The following is a 21,972-nucleotide window of genomic DNA, read 5'->3' as shown; positions in this document are numbered from 1 at the left end:
GAGTTTTTTTTTTTTAAACTAGAAATTAATAAAATGTGACATCTAAAACATTTTTTACAAAGGGAACCATTAGGGGGCTTGAAACTGGGAGACTACTTGATCATACTTAATGTTCTGCAAGATCACTCTAGCTGCTGTGGATTATGGGGGAAGGGTAGGAACTTGAAGGCCACCTCGAAGTTCATGGCAGTGACCCTGAGGAGAGATGATGGTAACTGGGACTGGAATAGCAGCAATGGCTGGGGTTAGATTCAGGATATTTTGAAGGTTGACAGTACTTGCTGATAGATCAAATATGTCAAGAAAACAGGAGACAAATCAAGGGTTGCTAGTCAATTTCTAGGCAATTGATAGAGAGTTCTGCCACTTACTGAGATAGGGAACACTTAGGTAGATAGAGATTTGAGGAGTAACATCATGAGATATTTTTAGAAACAGTGAAGATATGAAAACAACCTAAATGCCCATCAATGGTAGACTGGATTAAGAAAAGGTGGTACATATATATATGGAATACAACACAGCAATGAAAAAGAATGAGATCATGTCATTTGCGGCAATATAGACGGAGCTTTAGGCCTTTACCCTAAGCAAATTAACACAGGAACAAAAAAATACCGTACATTTGCATTAATAAGTGAGAGCTAAACATTGAGCACGCATGGACATAAAGAGGGGAAAAACAGACACTAGGGGCCTACCTTGAGGGTGGAGGGTGGAAGGAGGGTGAGAATCAAAAAGCTACCTATTGGGTACTATGCTTATTACCTGGGTGATGACATAATCTGTACACCAAACCCCCATGATATGCAATTTACCTACATAACAAACCTGTACATGTACTCTGAACCTAAAATAAAAGTTAAAAAAAAAATCTTACTTGATCCCTCATGGATTCTCATATCAACAAAGGAGAGGATCCTTTATAACAAAAAAATCAGGTAACGCTTTTATAATTTCCTTTATGTCTGTACTTATTGAAATAGTTGATTGTCAGAGGATAGTTTTTTCCTTGCAATGATTAGCCATACCCTTGAGAAAAACTCCTACAAGGGTATAAAATACAGTTTGGATATGTAAGATTTGAGATGTCTATTAAACTTTGATGAGGCAGTGTATTGGAAATCAGTACTTGGAGCTGGAGAAAAGAATAGATCTGGAGATAAATATTTGGGAGTCATTAACATATAGATGACACTTAAATTCAAAGGACTAAATGAACTCACCTAGGGAGACTGAACAGATAAAGAGAAGAGAGACAGAGCTCCAACATTCAGAGGCCAGCCAAACAGAGGAAAGCAGGCAAAGGAGAATGAGAAAGAATGGGCAGAGAGGTAGGAGGAAAATCAGGAAAGTGTTTCTAACAGGAAGAAGTGGTCAAGAGAATGGAATACCGCTGAGGTCTTGTAAGATGGAAACAAAGAGAGGACCACTGGACTTTAACAGGGACTTTGTCAGGTATAACCTCACAGGTGTGGTGGAAACAATGGGCTGAGCAGAGGATGGCAGGTAAAGAAGACATCTCCTTAAACACAAACTTTATAGCGTTTATTTTTTCACATTTGCCTGCTTCTACTAAAATGACAAGCACTTTCTTGGCAGGGACCATTCATGACTTATTCAGCTTTATATCTCCAATGCCTAGTTCTATCCCTGGCAAATGTCAGAAGATAAATACATGTTTGCTGAATGAACAAACGAATATTTGGTAGTTTAACTCTTCTACCTCTTAATTTTTTATTAAAGAAAAAAATCTTAAGATACTCAGCTGAGTTTTTATTACATGGACACCTTTTTTGGTTCTTGAGGCATCATGGTTTCTAATAATGGAGCCAAAAGCAATGATATTAAATGTCATCTTAAAATATGCTAATACTTAAGTTTCTAGCTAAGCATATTTAAGTCTTAAAAAGTATCTGTGAATCATATAAGAAAGTTCAAGCCTGGCTACATCCTTAAATAAGCTCACTGTTGAGTGAAAAAGTCTTCCAGACTAGGTTATCTCCCTGAATCAAGAACCAAGCGCTCACAGTAGTCCATTCCATTACAATGTGTATGTATAGCAAAAGTTTCATGCACTCATGATTCCTTTGTTTTGTTTTTCATAAGGAATTACCAACAAAAAAGAAATAAAGGAATCAAAACACCAGAACATAAATAGAGGTAATGTGAAGTAACTGAAATTATTCCTTCAAGGCCTTTAGGAACTATGTTATTTCAAAATAAAACTTGAAATGTAAATCCAGGAACATTATATAGAGTTACTTACGTTTCCTTAATCAATAGGGACAGAAACCACAGAAGGTCTGATTTCCATGTTAAAATAAAATTAGATTTCATATTATCAGTGCCTTAAGCACAATTTATAGAGGTTATTCAATAAAGAAAGTCTACAGAAATACAAACAAAATTTAAAATGCCCTGCTCAAAACCAAATTTTTTCCCAAAGAATTTCAACTTTCTTCAAAACATCAAAATTTCCATCCAAATAAAACAGTTTATATAAAACATATTAAGTCACACAGCACTGTTTTATATATCTGTCTGCCTCAAACTCCTGAATATACTTCTCAAATATAAAACATCTAATCAAACCCAAGTCTCCTCATTATCAATTAAAAGGCTGAGTGAATGTTCACCAAAATGGCATTCACATCTTTATCTCCCCTACCCCCAACTCCACTCTCCCATCTGCTTCCAATTTCCCTTTTTCTATCAGGGGTACTCCTCCTAGTGCCAATGGCTAGAAATCTCAATTCAATTCTGTTTCTAAATTTTTTTTTTTTTTGAGACAGAGTCTCGCTCTGTTGCCCAGGCTGGAGTGCAGTGGTGAGATCTCAGCTCACTGCAAGCTCCGCCTCCCAGGTTTACACCATTCTCCTGCCTCAGCCTCTCGAGTAGCTGGGACTACAGGCGCCCACCACCACGCCCGGCTACTTTTTTTTTTTTTGTATTTTTAGTAGAGACAGGGTTTCACTGTGTTCGCCAGGATGGTCTCGATCTCCTGACCTCGTGATCCGCCCGCCTCGGCCTCCCAACGTGCTGGGATTACAAGCATGAGCCACTGCTCCCGGCCAATATCTTGTTAAATTCTATAGACTCTATTCATCTCCTGCATCTCCCACCAACACCCTAGGGTGGACTCCAGTGATCTCTGGCCTATACCACAAACTTCTTCCTAACTTGTCCATCTCCTTCCAGATTCACATTATAGTCATCCTGCATACCAGGGCCAGAATAATCCTAAAACACAGATCAAATTACCTTATGTTTCTACTCAGTGTTCATAGAATAAAATCCAAACTTCTTAGTAAGGTAATGAATCTGCTCTGACCTATTTTTTCTCTCTTAAACTCTACATTTTTCTCCTGACTGCCATGTTAAGCAGAACAGGGTCTTTATGGCAATTCTTGGAGCTTGCCCTAGCTACCACTCTTCTTTGCTTACCTATGCCATTATTTCTGCTGGAGATGTGGTCCCCATCCAGTTTCTGTCTGCTAAAATCTTGCTAAAATCCTGCTAAAATCCTTTAAGACCCAAGGATTTTAGACCAATAACATATAGGGTCCCCACAAAGAAAAGAAACTCATCCCATTTGTTCAACAATCTAGTTACTATGAAACCAGTAGCCAAACGCCCTTACTGTAGAGGTCAATTCGAGGTGATAATTTTATTCACCAATCTTCAAGGAGTTTATAGCTTAATTAATAAAATTCTCTTTTCTTATATCCTGTATTAAATCATGCAAATGCCAGCTTTAGTCTTTGCTGGCAAAGTATTAGTGGAAACTCTTAAACCAGTTATTCTTGAAGATTCAACATAGCTCTCAAGAGCCATAATACTGCCACAGAAAGAAATAGGAAGGAAGGAAAGAAGGAAGGAGAGAAAAAATAAAAGAGACCGAAATCCTCGCTGGTAACCTGACCCAAGTTATGCCGTGTTTTCCAGCTTTAATTTGCTCTAAAGATATGGACATTAATTTATTATATTCTACCCCAGAACTGCAGGAAATTTGTGCATAAGTCATAGGAAATTCTGTATGGAGCTGCGGTATGCAGGACAGTCAGATGTTGGGTTATATACATGTTGTTTTCTTTATTATAAAACTTAGTTCATCTTCAATGTAGGATGGCCATAATATCACATTTTAGGGACATTTTCTCAAACAATCCAAAATACATTTGGCCCAATCTAGCAAATGGTGGGCTGGATCTAGTGCCAGACTCCTGAGCTTCTCTGCTGCAGAGAAAAGGGTCATCACAAATTGTTAAAAGTGACCTAGCCTTGGTTCAGCTGAAATTCTCATTTTCCTCTCTCTGCTGGCTTTATCACCAATTACCTAATAAGCCTTATGAGCACAGCTTCTGTAATTTTTCACAAGTGCAAATGGAGCAAATGGAAAGGCTGAATCTGGTGATTGTCCTTGGTAAGCTTTTCTGTAAGTCATTCCAAGAATTCTACGCCCCTTTCCTTTTAAATTCTTTTCTTGAACATGTTCCAATCCTTCACATATGTTCTTTCTTTCTCTTCCCAATTCGGGTGCCAAGCTTCCCTGTCTATCTTTTTAGGCAATCTGGCTACTACTTTTCTCAGGGAGGAACACCCTCCTTTGCATTGAGCAACTGGGCATTTGAATAAACTTTCCAAACACTGAAGGATGGGGCACAAACTTGACTTCACTTGATAAAAAGCATTTTAAAATGAAGCACAGACTGAAAATGGGTCTAAGTTAAAAGTCAGTAGGATTAATTCATTTAAATTAAACTTGGCTACATTTTAAAAGTGGAGCAAATAGAATCTGCGAGAGCAAACCTCACTGTTTTACTTAATAAACATGTCCAACAGTGGTGGCAGTGCTGTGCTGGCAGGTCTGGATGCTCAAGTGGTGGCTTAAGAACAATCTTCTGTATTTATAAGGCAGATTATTGAAAACACACACAAAATATGGGCAGGCAGAAAAAGAAAGAGAAAACAGCAGAGTATGAGTCTTTTCTGTGTCTTAAACTATAATGAATCAAATGCTAAAAAGTTCACCTGGTAGAAGAAAAAGGCGAGGAAGTCACTTACCCTCTGACCTGTGGACTCAAGTGATTTAACAAAAGGTCAAGTAACACATTGAAGGGAGCTACTATGAAGGACAATAATTTTGGAGGCTTAAATAAGAACTTATGCTTTGTAAATAGCATCTAAAATTATGAAAAATTAAATGGCAATATATATGTACAAATTTTAAAAACATTATCACTTTCCTAGAAGACACTAACAAAGGCAGAAAAATGTATTTCAATTCAATGGAGTTGACAAGAGAAACGTGTTAGCAGAATCCCATTTAAAGGTATCTGCTTTCTGATCTTCAGGGAGAGAGCAGGAGCAGCCCCTGCCCCCAAACACAACTATGCTAGACTTTTTATGTGATAGTTCAGTAAACATGGTAACGGTATTTGAGCCACCACCTTTGAAACTTTGAGTAAACATTTTTTAAAAACTAAATTGACAGGCTCAGCAACAACAAAATCTGAAAATAATGCTTTGATAAAGTTTTTGTTATAAAAGTAAATTACTCAAACTTCAAAATAAAGCCAGCTGCATTACTGAGGAACTTTGCTAAAATGTATTTTTAAATGTTGGATTTTAATTTTAAATATAGTTTTCCATTTGGGAGAAATATGTAATTACAATAATATATGCTCATTTAAAATATGTAGAGCTTATGTAGACCATACAATCACAGATAACAATTTAAAATGACTATAAAGTTGTAATTTGTAATTTTATTTATTTAGCAACTTTTCTCCTCATTCAAATTAATCTACATTTTAAAAGGTTAATATTGTAGATATCTGTATTATCATCTCTAAATTTTTCTGCCAATCATGAAAATAACTTTCCAGTTAACATGATACTGGAATCAACTTGAAACCATTTCTGTATTCAACTTGAGTGGGAAAACAACTTTTAGAAGATATTTACTCCAGCTATAACTCTCATTGCTGGACTCACAATGCCTCTCTGACTGTTTAGAAAGGTTCCCAAGATCACTTCTCTAAAAATAGGAAACCTGAATAATAAAGGTCAAGTAGGATTATGTGTCTTTTGAAACAGTGAGGAATTGTAATTTGAAAAAAAACAAGATTTCAGAATTTTCATCAAATATTTTGTTTCCACGAACCCTAAGAACTCTGTAAATTTGCTCAATTATATCTAAAAAAGTTCTCTGTTCTGCCTAAATCATAACTTCCTAAAACTTTTAAATTCACTTCTTTGAAGCTATAATTTGAAGCCTTACATCAAAGTGGGTTAATTTAGAAGAGTAACTCCAATAGACAAAATAATTTGGACAAAAAAAGAATTCTCTGATGCTTAATTTAGCAAATTAACCTGTTGTAATTTCTGGCTCTTAGTCATTAGAAGAGAAGGCATAAGAGTCATCACTTTACATAGGCCAGAGCTGCTTCGAGGTTACCTGTCATTAAGTACCCTCCTATATGAATACCAGAATGGTGGGGGATAGTTTTATATGAGAAATTAAAACCATTTTCCCCAAGAGAGAACAGGTTTGACCACCAGAAAACTCTTCCCAATTAGCCAATCCATGTGAACATGTTCCTAAACAGCAGCTTCAATTTAAAGTCATGAGCCCTATTTCTAATAACGATGGAAAGTGAAAAAGACCAAATTAATATCCTTCCACTGGGGGATAAAAGCTTAGCCAGATGCCTACTGCTAGCAACTGTTACTGTGCCCATAGGGGTGCACTGGTCTGTCTGAGTCAGAAGGAGGGGCACTGAGGACACATATGTGGGTGGAGCCTGCAGTAAGTACCAATGGTACATTCAGTCACCAGAAAGGTATCTATCTCATTTCTTTGATTTCTTCCCAGTTTTCATCCAACTGAGGTTGACAGTTTCACTCCAATTCCTGCTTGCTTTTCCATACCCCTTAAAAAGTGTTTCCATGGCTGAGCTGACAGTGAAGCCTGAGGACGGGGAGCTGGTTAAGAATGGTCAGCTCATGTACCACCCCCCCCCCCCCCCCCCCCCCCCCCCCCCCCCCCGCCACTGCTTCTACCATCAGTTCTGCAGGAGAAAAGGAATCCTAGGAGCAATACAATCTACCTGGCTCCATGCTTTAAGGTAGAGAGATCTGGAAAAAGTCTTCCCCCTTTCCCTTTGCTGCCTCTGTAGAGACCAACCAGACCTATAAATGTGCATGCACAGAAATGGAAGAAGTACTAGAAGCAGTCAGAAGCAAATAAAGCCACTGACTACTTTGGTACCTCTTAAAAAGTAAAAACTTTTTTTTTTTTTTTTAAATTAAGAACTAAGTGGTGGGTTGGGAGAGAAAGAATTTTTGATCTTCTGTCTCCTGGAAGCTACTGGTATATAAATGCAGGGCTTTTTAGAGCACTGTAAACTTAATCCCACATATGAAAACACTAGGGTACAGGAAGCAGAAATGAAGGCCATCCAAAGGTAGGAAAACAAAGCACTCCCTTCTGGGGCCCCCAGTGGTCATGCAGATCAGCGGGCACTGGGGGCATCTCTGTCACTTCACTTTCGCTTCCCCAAATGGATCTCATCTGCCCCCTTTCCCCACAAGTGTACACTGTCAATCTTGCTGTAATCAACTGTAAAGTTTGCCTATTGTTTTCCCAAGGTAGCTGGCTGACCTACTGCCCCCCAGAGATGCCTCTTCCCACCCACTGTGTGTCAGTCTTTCTCTGCTCCTCCAGTCTGCTCCTCAATAGGGGCTAGCCCCCTCCTGCTGACTTCTTTCTCTCCGGGCCTCTGGGTTTTCTCTTTACATTCCCTGAGCTACCTTCTTCCCACTGCCATTCCTTCCCACGCCCTTCCCTTGGAACAGGCAAGCTTATCTTTCCATCTTGCAAGGCTGAGTTTCTCTCCACTGTCTGCTTCTGTCCCTCTGCCTGTGTTTCTGGCTTCCCCTAAATGGGCCTCCCACTCCGTTTGATGCTGGTCTCTTCACTGCAGGTGCACCTATCTAGGAGTAGCTATTGGCACACGCAGTTTTATATTTCTTGTATCTCTCCCAGCCATTCTTGAGGTTTTCTCCCGAGATTTCACTGTATGTAGGAAGGTACCTTTCTCCCTGTGCATGCACTCCTCCTTGACGCCCCCTCACCCCACCACACAAAGTCTGTGAGTGTTTTTCACCATATGCTTCTCTGGTTAGTAACACAAGTGTCCTAGCACGTACACTCATGTGTCCACCCAATTCTGTGAGTGCCTTCCTAACAATACACTCACCTCTGAAAGTCTCCACTGCTGTTTACAAATACCCTATCATGTGAGTTCATTTTCTATCCAAAGCCTGCACAACTAATGCCTTCCTCTGTGCGCACACTTATGTCGGGGTGGAGGGGGGCCTCTCTGAAAACATTCCCAGTGAACCAGGGTTCACACCTCTCCTGCCGCTCTGCCTCAGACTCTGACTTCGCTCTATGTATGTAAAGTGCCTGGCATTAGTGGGAGCTCAACAGATGTCAATTCTTTTCCCCACTTTCAGCTGAATAACTATGTGAGTCTGTGTCTCGGTGTCCTTCTGCCCCTCTGTGCCTGTTTTATGAGACCGGTTGGAGTGTGTTCCTCAGTATAGAATGGGCTATTTGTAAGATGCCCCGTGGGTTCTATCTCCCTTCCGACTCTCTTCTCCTGTAAAACGTTACAAGTTCCCCCATATGACATAACGCTCCCTTACGCAATGTATCCACTCCGGTCTCCCTCATAGGCACACAGTACTGCATGTCCATAAACTGTTTCCCCATGCACCCTGGTTACTGCGTCCCTTCTCGGTGCCTCCCTCTCTCTCCCACTTTTTTTCCAACACGAAAGCGTCTGGGTTTGTAGTCCAATTACAGTGAACGTGCGCCTATCTGAGCCTCTCTCTGTACTGGAGGGGTGTGTGTGTCCATGGGCTTCTCTCGAAAACGAGGGGAGAGAGGCCCGAGTCTCTGTCCGGGATGCATTGCATCCTCCCCCCACCTTCTGGCTCATTCCCTGTTTACACGTCCCAGAGTCAGCCAGAGACGCCGGGAGTTTTTTCGGGTACGTAGAGCGTCGGTGAACCTCTATCCTCAGAACCCGATGTCTTACTCCCGGGGAGCGCTAAGTGTGTTTGAGTCCTCAGGTCTCTCCCCCGGACGCCGTGTTGGTTTGTGTCCGCCCCTGGACACGGCGCGTCTCCAGTAACGCGATGCGCCGGTGTCCCGGAGTCCCTGAGAATGCAGGTGTGTCCCCTCCCCCCACCGTACGCGAAGCGACAGTGTCCCCGCCGTTCCAGTGTGCGCCGCCCCCTTACACGGACTGCCTAAGTCCCTATCTCTATGAGTACACCGTGTGCCCCTCACCATGCGCTCGAGTCCCCATCCCTTCGAGCACACAGTGTGTCCCCTGATACGTGAAGCGCATGTGTCCCCAAGTCCCTGGGAATACAAGGTGTGTCCCAGCCCCACACGCGGAGCGCCTGTGTCCAGTCTCTGCGGATCCACCGTGCCCATGTAACTAGAAAACGCGGACAGCTGGTGTCCGCGAGTGGTCCCTGGTTCCTCGCCCACACGCTGCTCGCTACCCTCCTTCCCTGCAGAGGGTAGCGTGGTCATCTCACTTCTCTCATCGGGGCCTCTCTCCCTCCTTAGGACCCAACAAGCCAGGAAATCCGCGTGAGCCGTCGGAAAGTCCCGCAGCGGCAGGGCAGCCGACCCAGGGCTGCGGCTGCCTCGGCCCCGCCGCCAGGGGCCGCCCGCCTGCCCGCTTCCCCAACGCCCAGGCTGGCCCGGGACCGCGGCGTCAGCCACCCAGCCGGCCCTGCCCTGCCTGGCCGCTGCGGGCGCTGACGGCGGCAGCTGCCAGCCCCGGCTCCGCCGGCCCCGCACCCGGCACCCGGGCAGGGGAAGACGCGGCCAGGCCGTGAGAGGTGCGCTCTGCCTCCCCGAGCCCTCACCTTGTGGCTCTGGTAAGTCTCGAGCGCCCGGATCGCCGTCTCGGTGAGCTTCACATGCAGTACGGTGATGTTGTCTTGCCCCAGCCGTCCGCACGACAGCCCATAGCGCTGCTCCTCCCGCAGGCCCGCTGCCCCCCCCGCCGCCATCTTAAACTCCCCGGGGTGCCGCCGCCGCTCCGGCTCTAGCCTCCACTGCGGCCGCGGCTGCTTGGGCTTCAGCAGCCGCCGCCACTGCTAGGGCCATCCCGCTGCTGACGTACTGTCATATACTGCGAGGAGCCAGAGCTCGGACTGCCGCCGCCGCCACCTGCCCCACCCTCCGGCCCCGCGCCCCGCCCCGGGCTCGTCTCATTGGTCTTGTTCCCTTCAGAACCGCCCTCATCGGCCGCCCTCCACACTCACTGGGGCGGGGCCCAAAGTCGCTGGAGTTTTGCTCCTGGGACGGGACGTCCGAGAGATAACAGGCTGACGTCTAGGTGACGCGCCAACTTACTCACGTCTGACGTCACGTCTGGTCGTCTTGGCTCGCCGGCCGAGATTGGCCAGGTTGGCTTGGGGACACCCCTGCTAGTTGGAAGTCCAGGTTGCCTGGTCTGGTTACCTGGAGTTGGAGCCCCGCCCCTGTAGGGGATGGTAGTGAAAAGTCAGAACTGGGGAATCCCGCCCTGCGCCGGTGGTCCTTGGAGAGGAGGATCTCCACCTCCAATGTGTAAGGGGATGGCCGTGACCAAATAAGGACTTTGTTCCCCGACGGCTGCGGAAGCTGTGGAACTTGGTGCGTGCCTGTGGGGGAGGACGCAGTAGGCGGACTCGCTAGAGATCTGCTCCTCAAAACTCCTGGTACTGTAGTTGAGCAGACGGGATTGGGAGGAAACTGCTCACTCGAAACTTGAAGTTATCGGGTGCCACACGCAGAGCTTATAAAAACAAAACCCAAAACCCTTGAAATTAGTGAGTTGACTCTTAGATGTAGGAGTTGTGTTAGATTTTGTGGAGCATCTTAAGGACAAAATCACGCGGGAAGTTAAATGCCTTTCGTATGGTGGGCATGGTATAATAGAGAATTGAGTTCGAGGTCTTTACTACGCCATGCCCTGTTGTGATTCTCTGAGATCACAACTGGTTGGGATGGTATCTCCTTAAAAAAAAAAAAAAAGTTTTACTCTAGAAGAGTAAAACTGGCATTGATCTAAATTAAAAGAAACGTCGACAATTCTCATTCTCTGATTCAGTTTGAGTTTTGTCCTTTTTATTTGATAGGGCTGTGTGAAAACCTAGCGAGGGTTTAAAGGTAAGAGACAGGCTGTCGAGGATAAGCGAAGGAGATGGGGGCGTGAGGCGTGTGCACAGGCCTGGCATACTTTCCATTCCATCCACAGGATGCTTCCTGTGTAGGCGTGGCTAAAAGAGGGAGCCTAATCTGGAGTCCCTCTCAGATTGTGTGTGGATAGACTGACAGATGGGTTCCTGTCAGAGGATGGATTAATTGGGTGATCAGAAACACCAGATAAAACAAACCATTGAAAGCTTTCAAACTGTTGAAAGTAAGTTTAAATTTTTTTTTTTTAATAAAAAAACTGAGACGCTTGTTTTTACCCTCAGCTTATAAAACTGTGTTCTGTTCTACTGGGATCCCCTGGGAAAGTTTATAGATATTTAGTCAGTGTTTTTCATTACTTTAAATAGGATTATGGCTATGATTCCATGTCCTCCCCTCCCAATAAATGCCTTCCCCACCGTACGTGTACACTCCCTTTTGATTCAGACCCTCAAACAAAGTAGGTGTATAATGTGAATTACAGAATGAATTTTCTTTCCGTGGATTAAGTGGAAACACCTGTATTAAGCATTGCTCCATCACAGGAAAACTGTTTGTAAATTGACTTAATTTCAATCCACTAAGATTGGCTAGCTGTTAACACATAATTAACGCTTGCTAATTTCATTTACTTTAGTGATACAAAGTTATCTTAAATTCATTGAGTAGAGAAATTAAGGAATCATCAAATTGGATTAAGAAGTTTACTCTTAGAAGGGAAATAGAGGCTTTATTACCTAGTTTTCTCAGCTTTCCAAAAGTAGAAACCTTATTCAAATAGTTCATCTCTAAGCGCACTATAGTCTAAAAATAATTCTGTACTTGAATTTTTCTTTTCTCTCTCTGTTTTTTTTTTTTTTTTTTTTTTTTTTTTGCTTTGATAGTAAAGGACTGAGCACATAGCTAAAGCCTTAATTATTTGGGGGGGGGCGAGGGGGAAGGGAGGTTTGACCGGAACAAGTAAAACCTGTATCCTACTGCTTTTCCGGTGAATGTGGGTAATGAATGTCGGTAAATCCCCACCCACATGATATCCTAACTTGGCCTGCTCTTACTCAGAATTTCTGATGACATCCAAGCAGGTGGGGGAGGAGTAAGGATGGTTTTCGTTGTAGTTTTCAAATATCTGACCTATAGCTTCTTACTAGTAATTGATTTTTTAAACAAATTATAGTAGGAAAATTTTTCCCATGCCCTATTTTAGTGGGTAACAAATCTTTCGGGGATTAATATATTATTGTAGTGAGTTAATGTTTGTTTGTATTTTTCCCCTTTTGAGCTTTTCAACTGTGGAAGGAGGAAATGATCAAGTACAAAGTAATATGGTAATCTAGTAGTGTCTTTTCATTGATGTCTGACAGGTATAGTATACATTATGCCTGCCTGAATCAGATGGTCAAGTTATGATGCTGGTAAGGATAATTTATTTAGAGAAGGCTTATGAAAGGTGCTTTTTGGGAAGGTTGCCATTTTATACGTATTTTCTGTATCTTTATCTGATTTAAATAATTAAATTATCATTGAATACCAGTTAAGTATAACATGCTGTAGAGGATTTAAAAATTAAACTGTAAAGTCTCTAAAGGAATTTTCTGTTTCAATGTGGCAAGTGAACAGTATGCTGAAAGCAAAGCAATTAGAAAATTAGTAAATGCTAATTTGGATGGTGTTGGTGATAAGCTCAAAAATTCAAAGAAAGGAGAAGTCTGAAGAGGTTTAATGAAGGCTATAGTACTTGAACAGCTCTTGAGGGTTGAGTAGATTCTAGATAAGTTGGAGGTGGTATAGATGGAGACGGGCCAACTAAAAATGATCTTAATAATGATTCCAGGTGAATCCATTGTTTTATGAAGGAGGAACGGAGACTCCCATTAACTTAAAAGCAACCTGCCTAACATAACCAGGAGAGACAGGGTCGGAATCAGCTCTTTAAGTGTCCTTCCAGTCCTTATATACACACGAGTAGCTATGGATTAGATTTAATAACTGAGAAGAAATCTGTCGTATAAGACAGTTCAGTGCAGGAAAAAGGCTAAAAGGAATCTGACGCAGGGCCTGCTGCATCTCTCATGTCTAGTATACAGTGCTGGCAAGGGATATGTGAACATCAAGGCCTTCTCTGGCCTTCAAATGTTGGGCCACCCCTCATTCCAGGTTGCTGCATATTTAATGACTGTTTCTCACATCTTTGGTGCAGAGGTCACCAATTCAGATGCCTTCAGGGACTATTGGATACCCAAATGAGTGAAACAGGGCAGATACAATGTCATAGGCACTGAAGATGCTGGACTGTAGTGAGCTGGGAGTGTTTAAAGGGCTGAGTGATATCTTGGTTCAGCTGACTGTTGCCAGGTAAAAATTTTAATAAACATTTTCTGGACATTAAAAAAGTTTTAGGCCAAAGTTAGCCCACAGGTTTCTAGTTTTCCAGATCTTCTGTAGTGACTGCCAATGCAGAAGGGCATTCTGTCTTATACCTGTGTTAGCAGTTTAGAGGTTATTTCTTAAACCCATCTATACAAAAAGTTAATGCTTACTAATGTCTTAATACAAGGCAATGGCTTCTGTTACAAAAAGAGAACATAGAACCTTATAGAGTTATAGCACAGAAGCTCTCTCGATGCAGAATTTCCAGAGAGAAAATCTTTCCCTTTTGAATTCTCTTCCCCAATGCTGCTTGCTCCCTTGTGCAATGGTTGTGTTTGACCCAACTATTACTCCACTCTCCCTTCAAGACTGCCCAGCCATGTACTAAAATCTAAAATGTACTAAATTTCCTTGCCTTGGACACAATGGAAGTAGAAGCTTGATAGTTTTAAAAGTACTTCAGCAGATATTTATAGAGAATAAAAGTGAGATACCTATAATTAGGGCATAGATTTTGTTATATAAACACAGGTTTTAAGTTGAATAATTTTTATTGTATTGTGTGAATATTTACTCTAAGTACAAGAAATGTTACATTGCATTGTTTATTATTATTATCATCATTATTGCTAAATTTGACTCTGAGTTCCCCATCTGAGTAGTAGGACAGTAAATTTACAAGTCATACAAAGGTTCCAGAATATATGGGGAGGGTTCTCTAATCTAGGTCTATCTCTGCTGTTATAGTCCTTTAGAGGCTCAAGAGTTTCTTTTTAGGAAGGGTTTGGGATGGAACACAACCTAGATAGAAGGCAACAGAGGACCTGAACTGAAAGTGCATTTGTAGAGCAAACATATTGTGTTTACTTATGTTGTGTATTTTTATGGGGGTAGGGTTAATGGTGGCACTCATGGTGATTATGAGAAGGGAGGCTGAAACTCTCCCTAGCCTTGTAATATGATGATGGACCACGTCCACATGATTTTCTGAAAGGAATCGCTTATCTGAGAACTTTGCTGAAATAGGCAGCCCTGTGGTACTAACCTCGGCAAAGTCCAGCTTCCCTCCCCAGGTGTATACTTATTGAGGTACGGAAAGGACACTGGACTTGGGCTGTACCCTTCCTGGGGCTGGCAGCCTCAGCTTCTTCCCAGGATTAGGAGGTGTTAACCCATTTCTGGACATCTGCCTCTACACTTTCTTGTTCTCCAAAGTTCCTTTCTCTTTCTAGAACAGTCTGGTTATTAAAAAAAAAAAAAATTGTGATCTGAAAGTGAGGAAAGTCCCTCCTCCCCTCCAGTTCAAAGCTCTTCTTCACTCTTAATGGGGCTGAGTAGAAGGCTAGGTGGCCAGGGCTATCTCTCCTTCTTTCACATGTATTGAATACACACACACGTTAGCTTCCTAAGATGGAGATACTTAGTCTTCATTAATACCTTTTTAGCTTTCTTTCCCCCTCTCTATTCCTTGCCTTTCTCTACATTAAAAGCAGTCTCTAGGAAATTGTGTCCTTTGGAGGCAAAAGGACTCAGATTTGATTCCTCTAAACTCCAAGAAAATTCTCCCCTTCTTCCCTGATTGAAGAAAATGTCCTGTCCACAGAACTGAACTATGTCCAGCATAGTGACCAAAGTGGCCATTTTCCCACATGATAATTGTTTTATGGCTATTCAGCGTAGTGCAAAGTGCCCTGAAAGATATCTTACAGGCTCTGAAAAGGAGAAGAGTGGTAAAGAGTGACCTAACAACTATTACCATTTCCATGCTGTTTTGTACTAAAAAGGAGCACATGTATTTCTGAATAAACTGAGGAGTTAGGAAGACATGGGGTGGGGAGGGAATGTTTAGCCTTTCACTTTTAAACATGCTAATAGTGGACCAAAAGCCATCAGTCTCAAGAACGATTTTGATAATTAATAATAGCTTATTCTTGTCAGGTGCAGTTGTGTGATACTATAGTCCCAGCTACTCAGGAGGCTCAGGCAGAAGGATTCTTAGAATCCAGCAGTTCCAGGCTGCAGTCCACTATGATCCTTCCTATGAATAGACACTGCATTCCAGTCCAGACAATGTAGTGAGACCCTATCTCTAAAATAAATAAATAAAAAAGTAAATGTGTGTGGTTTGGCTGTGTCCACACTCAAATCTCATCCTGAATTGTAGTTCCCATAATCCCCACATGTTGTGGGAGGGATCTAGTGGGAAGTAATTGAATCATGGGCACAGTGAATGAGTTCTCACAAGATCTGATGGTTTTATAAGGAGTTTTCCCTCTTTGCTTGGCACTTCTCCTTGCTGCCGCCATGTGAAGAAGGACGTGTTTGCTTCCCCTTCCACCGTGATTGTTAATTTCCTGAGGCTTCCCCAGCCATGCTGAACTGTGAGTCAATTAAACCTCTTACCTTTATAAATTACCCAGTCTTGGGTATATCTTTATTAGCAGTGTGAGAACGGACTAATACATAAATAAAAAATCTTATTCTTGATGGGACTTTGAAGTTTAAAAGCAATTTAGTTACATTATCTCTGAATTTTCTCTATAATTCTGAGGTAGCCATTGTTTTATACTATAGTTACCTTTTAGGTAACTGAGGCTCAGAGAGGGTATGTATCACCCACTTGATAAGTGACAGAGCCAGGCTAGAACCTGAGATTTCCTTTTCCAAATCTCTTATATCTACCTTTGAACATGACCCTAAGGTCTAAGGAATTATAATGAATGTGTCGGATTATCACAGTGAAATTAATACAGAGAAAATGGTTGGTTCTACTTCTGTGGGCAGGTTGGGGGTTGGTTTTTTTGTTGGTCTTGAAAGCAAGACTTAAGTCATTTGAATCACTCTTTCCACACAAACACCCAATATCCTTCTAAATAGCAACAAGGCAAATAAAATGATCCATTCAGCTTTGGTTTATTATAGCTAGCATATTGACTTTAATGAGATTTATGAAAATTAATTCTATTTTTATGTGTGATACATAAAATTTGTGATATATTAGAACCCTTGGTATAACAAATATGCATAGTGCATAGCTGCCCATTTGAAAAAGCTCAGATTATGATTTTAAATTATTGTAAAGATCTACAGTTGTTGTATCTTTGCTTTTGTTGCATGTTATTCATATCTGCGGCTTATTTAATAAGGAATCTTTGGTCAAAAACACATCCCCTATAATATCACTTTTCCCATGGGACTGTATCTCTTACTTTATGACATGGTTTCCAGAACATGTCATGACAAAAGCAGAGAAGAAATATATCAATACATATGGACACAGAAGACTTTTTTGCTTTGACCTAGTGAGTTAGAATTGTAGCTGTAGCTGATTTCATCTTATTCTCATTCAGCTATTTATTCAAATATCATATTTATCATCTTTGACCTTTGCATCTGTTATGGCCTCCAATATTGGGAACGCTTGCTTTTGCTTTGGGATTTGGAAAATTAAAAACCAATATGACCCTTATAGGTTAGAATACTTACAGAATTAGAAACAAGCAGTATAGTCTAATATAGGATGTAAGAGGTGAAGATAAGACCTACTAGGTGAGAAGCACTGTTCAGGGACTAATTCAGTGATGTAGGAGTCCTGGATTGTGAGAACATATTCAGCTCAGGGTGTTGGGAAAAGCTCCATGGAAGAGTTAGCATTGGAATGTCAAAGTTTTCTAGCTGTGATAATGGGAGTATTAAAATATTCTAAGTTTAAGGATCTTATGAGCTATCATAAGGTGTTTTGGGGGAAAGACAGTAATCTGTTTTCACAGGAATATGTGGTGCTTGAAGGTGATTGTGACAGATGGAGCCAATAAAGATGGATTGGAGACAGATTGTGAGAAGAGCTTTTAGTATTGGGTTAAGGAATATGGACTTTGATCTGTGAGCAATGGGGAACTGTTGGAGGCTTCTGACCAGGAAGTAGCATGATCTAATCTATATGTTAGGACTATTCAGTGACAAAAGTATAAGTAATGGATTGGAATGGATTCAGTGTTCTAGGCAGTTATTGTGAAGCCTGAAGGCACTTTGATTTGGAAAGTAAAGGGAACAAAAGAGATTACTATGGGGAAAGTAAGCAGGGAGACCAATGATCAGAGGAGGCTCTGTGTCATTTGGGAATTTGAAATAAGGTACTACAAGTGTAGGGGGAGTGATAATGACAAAAGAGAGCAGAGTTAGGAGGCAAAAAGTAATGAGGCCTTGTACTAGGGTATAATGATGGGAATGGAGAAAAGGAGAAGAATATCATGGCTCTGTGAAGGTAGAGTTGGCTGAGTTAGCAGCTTTATTTGAGTATGAGAGATGAGTGAGCATGAGGAATTAAAAATAACTACTAGCTTCAAGTTTGGTTTACTAGAAGATAATATTATATGAAAAGAAACAAGGGAATCAGCAGAAAGACCTTGTTTAGGTTAGTGGTATCAGTGGATTAAATGTCTGGCAGGCATTTGAAAATGTGAGTCTTAGGCCTCAGAGTCAACCCACTGAATAATAGTAGAGAGTAGAGATTGTGAAATTGGGCAAGTTTTCTGAGGGAGGTTATGAGGAAAGAGGATGAGAAAAAGAGAATTAGGGAATATTCCTAAATCTCATGCCCACTCTAATGGCGACACACTTCCTTCTTATTTAGAATTATGACTATGGTGGGCCACTCTTACTGACACAGGTATCTTATGCCTGAGGGATGTTTGCATGTATCCCTGTATATATTTCCAAGATTTTCCTAGTGATAACATCACTCTAAGTCACTTGCATTCACGCATGTTTTTTGAGTGAGGGAAAAAGCTTTGGAATTAATAACCACTCCTTAGGCATTGCACTTATTCGGTGCACACCCATCGTGATGTGTTGACCTTGCTTACCTTACTCATTGGGAATGGCAGAAAAGGCCATTCACTGTTATAGGCAGTTATTGGGAAGCCTGAAAGCACTTTGATCTGGAAAGTAAAGGGAACAAAAGAGTTTACTAGGGAGAAAGTAAGTAGAGAGACCAATGATCAGAGGAGGATCTGTGTCATTTGGGAGTCTGAAATAGGGTACTACCAGTGTAATTAATGAACAATGTGAAGCTTAAATGATAATTTGCAACAAGCATTTAATGAAAGATCATTGCTTTTGGTGGTAGCCACATACTGAATAAAGTTTGCTGAGTGTGCACTGAATATTATCTGTCCTAAATGACTCAAAATTTCAGTTTGATCCTAGGGAATATTATACAACTGGAAAAGGAAAGGAATACAGTTATCTCTGAGAGCTGATATTATTGCATAGTACTAACAGAGATAAGGCCACTTTCAAATTGTCATAACAAATGAACTTTAATGATGACTAATGAACAGAAATATGTTTAATAACCTGTGATCTGATTTTAGAAGCTGGGCTATTAACTGAGAATAAGGAGAACTGCTCTGTTTCTGGTTCTGTCCCTCTAATCTTTGCCTTGAATAAATCACTCATGTATAAAACGATTCTGGATAATTTAAAAGCATCAAGTATTTGAATTGTGACTTTTCTCTCCAATATTTCTCAACTACACCAGCACAAAAATATAAGAAGTATAAGGTATAATTTGATTTACCTGCAGAAAGAGTATTAGCCTCTAATGGGGATTATCCACATTTCTCAAAAACAACAGTTCGTAATGTTGATGATCTATTATGACTGTGACCCCAATGAGCATACTGAGACTGGCATCAGCAGATTGTATTAAACTTCAATAGCATAGAAAGCCAAGCATCATGATTTAGCTTTGTCAAGTGTTGAAAAATTTTGTTTTTGCACAGAGGAAAAAGTCTTTCCTAAATAGATTCTGACTTGGTATATCGACTAAGTATATTTGCCTCATTTTTAGGTTCCTGAATCTTTTTTTTAAAGTTTCTATCTTGTATTTTTAAAATTACCCTATATTTTACATACTCATTGTAAGCATATAGGTTTGCACAGATTAATTAAACGTAATTTTTGAATATTTGCCAAAACAGAAGCATGGCATTGGAAATGTACTTTAAAAATAGAAAATTTGAAGGCACTTTTGAGTTTGCAATGACAATTATCCAAGAAAATTTACTATTAAATAATTAAGTGTTAGCGCAGGTAAACTTTTTAAAATGTATTTTTAATTTACATACAGTAAAATTTACTCTTTTTGGTATATATTTTATACCAAAAATTCGACAAACAGAACAATTCTATTACCTCCCCAAAGGAACTCCTTGAAAATACATTATCCCTTTGTAGTCAGATCCTCCTGCCCCCCACCCTTAACCCCTAGCAACCACTGATCTGTTTTCCATCACTATAGTTTTACCTTTTCTAGGATGTCATATACATGGAGTCATACATTATGTAGGTTTTTGAGTCTGGCTTCTTTCACTTAGCATAATGCATTTGAAATTCATCCATGTTGTTGCAGGTACCCATAGTTTGTTCCTTTTTATTGCTCAATACTATTCCATTGATGGCTCCTTCACAGTTTAGTTGCCAGTTGAAGGATATTTACATTATATCTGATTTTGGGTGATTGTGAATAAAGCTGTTATAAACATTCACAAATGGTTTTTATGTAAATATGTCTTCTTTGTTTATTTCTTTTCTTTCTTTCTTTTTTTTGAAGCAGAGTCTCCCTCTGTTACCCAGGCTGGAGTGGAGTGGCTCAGTCATAGCTCACTGCAGCCTCAAAGTCCTGGCTTCAAGCCATTCTCACATCTCAGCCTCCCTAGTGGCTGGGACTACAGGGCATGCCACTAAACACAGCTAATTATTTTATTTTTATTTTGTAGAGATAAGGTCTCACTGTGTTGCCCAGGCTGGTCTCAAACTGCCTGCCAAAGTGTTGGGTTTACAGGTATGAGCCACTATGTTCAGCCAAGTCTTATTTCCCTTGGGTAAATACTTAAAAGTGGGATTATTGTGTATAGTAAGTATATATTTAACATTATAATAAGCTGCCAAATTATTGCTCATAGTGACTGTACCATTTTGCATTTGAAAATTCAAGTTTTTCTGTGTACTTGTCAGCACTTGGCACTGTCAGGTTTTTTTTTTAAGTCATTCTAGAGCATGCATAGTAGTATCTCATTGTGGTTTTGGTTTCCGTTTCCCTAATGATTAGAAATATAGAGCATATATCCGTGTGTTTGTTTGCCTTTAGTGTATATTTTTGGTTGAAGTGTCTTTTCAGATCTTTTGTCCTTTTAAAAAAAAGAGTTGCTTTCATTTTAAGGTTTGATGATTTTTATGTAATCTAGATATATGATTCAAAAACATTTTTCCCCAGTCCCTACCTTGTTTTTTCTTTCTCTTAAAGTATCTTGCAAAGCAAAAAAAGTTTTTTATTTTGATGAAGTCCAGTTTATCAGTTTTTTTTCCTTGTTCTTATAGTGCTTTTGGTATTAAATCTAAGAACTCTTTGCCTAGCTGAAGGTCACAAATATTTTCCTATACATTTTATTCAAAGTGTTTTACAGTTTTACATTTACATTTAAGTTTATGGCCCATTTCAAGTTAATTTTTTATTAGCACAAGTACATTTCTTTACTAACCAAAGGGATGATCCTAATTAAACCAGCACTTTAAAATAATTGCACATAAGATACTTGGGGAGATTTGCTTGTTGAACTGAGCTTGTTCATTCTCTCAGCTAATTGCTTTCCAAAATGATAGAATTTTTATTCTACTTTTTCGTAGACCTGAGTACAGGTGACATTGTTCAGGATGCAGTCCACCATTAATTTCCCATTTTTTAAACTTTCTTATTATTGTGCTTTCCTTTCCTTTCCATTCCTGATGTTGAACCAATGTGCCACGTATGAAGTTGTGACAGTCTGTGTTTTTCTGCTATCAGCTATAGTTTCTTCAAACTTCTCCCCCAGGGTACAAGAGAACTGTGTTGGTTTCAGAGTGCTCTCAGTGTTTATGGTGGTTTTTGCTGTCACAAGAGATGTTACACTCTGTTCTGGCCATTGCATGTGTTTTTCACAGAACTATCCCTACTCCTAGTTCCATCATGTATTCATCAAAGCATTTGCTGTCCACTCGATGCTATTGTCCTCTCAGCTGCTGAATGATGGCCAGCATGGGTGTGTGAGCAGAGCAGGGTCTGGCTCAAGGGTGGGGGTAGGATGTTGAGCCAGGTTTTTTGTATAAGGTGTGAAATATGTGTCTAGGGTGATTTTTTGGCGTTTGGGTTAGTACTGTTTGTTAAAAAGACAATCTTTTTTTCCATTGAACTGTGTTTACACCCAAGTAATAAAGTCAGTTGACTATAGTATTTCTATGGATCTATTTCTGCACTCTATGCTATATGATCTACGTGTCTCTGCTTT

The 21,972-nt window shown here is 40.6% G+C and overlaps 1 protein-coding gene and 1 pseudogene across 1 annotated transcript in view; both read right to left on the bottom strand.

Moving 5' to 3' along the window:
• The window catches only part of ELL2 (elongation factor for RNA polymerase II 2), a 77,096-nt gene extending 66,644 nt beyond the window's left edge, over positions 1-10,452 (bottom strand). Inside the window, exon 1 of the mRNA XM_010380593.2 lies at positions 9,961-10,452. Coding sequence (XP_010378895.1) covers positions 9,961-10,107 — 147 coding nt within the window. The 5' untranslated portion in view covers positions 10,108-10,452. The remainder of the gene's footprint in view (positions 1-9,960) is intronic.
• A 10,863-nt stretch (positions 10,453-21,315) lies between these two features.
• Positions 21,316-21,724, bottom strand: LOC104675952 (annotated as a pseudogene).
• Between the last annotated feature and the right edge of the window lie 248 nt (positions 21,725-21,972).

This window comes from Rhinopithecus roxellana, chromosome 3, assembly GCF_007565055.1.
Source record: "Rhinopithecus roxellana isolate Shanxi Qingling chromosome 3, ASM756505v1, whole genome shotgun sequence".
NCBI lineage: Eukaryota > Metazoa > Chordata > Mammalia > Primates > Cercopithecidae > Rhinopithecus > Rhinopithecus roxellana.
This window is presented reverse-complemented; position numbering and strand designations above follow the sequence as displayed.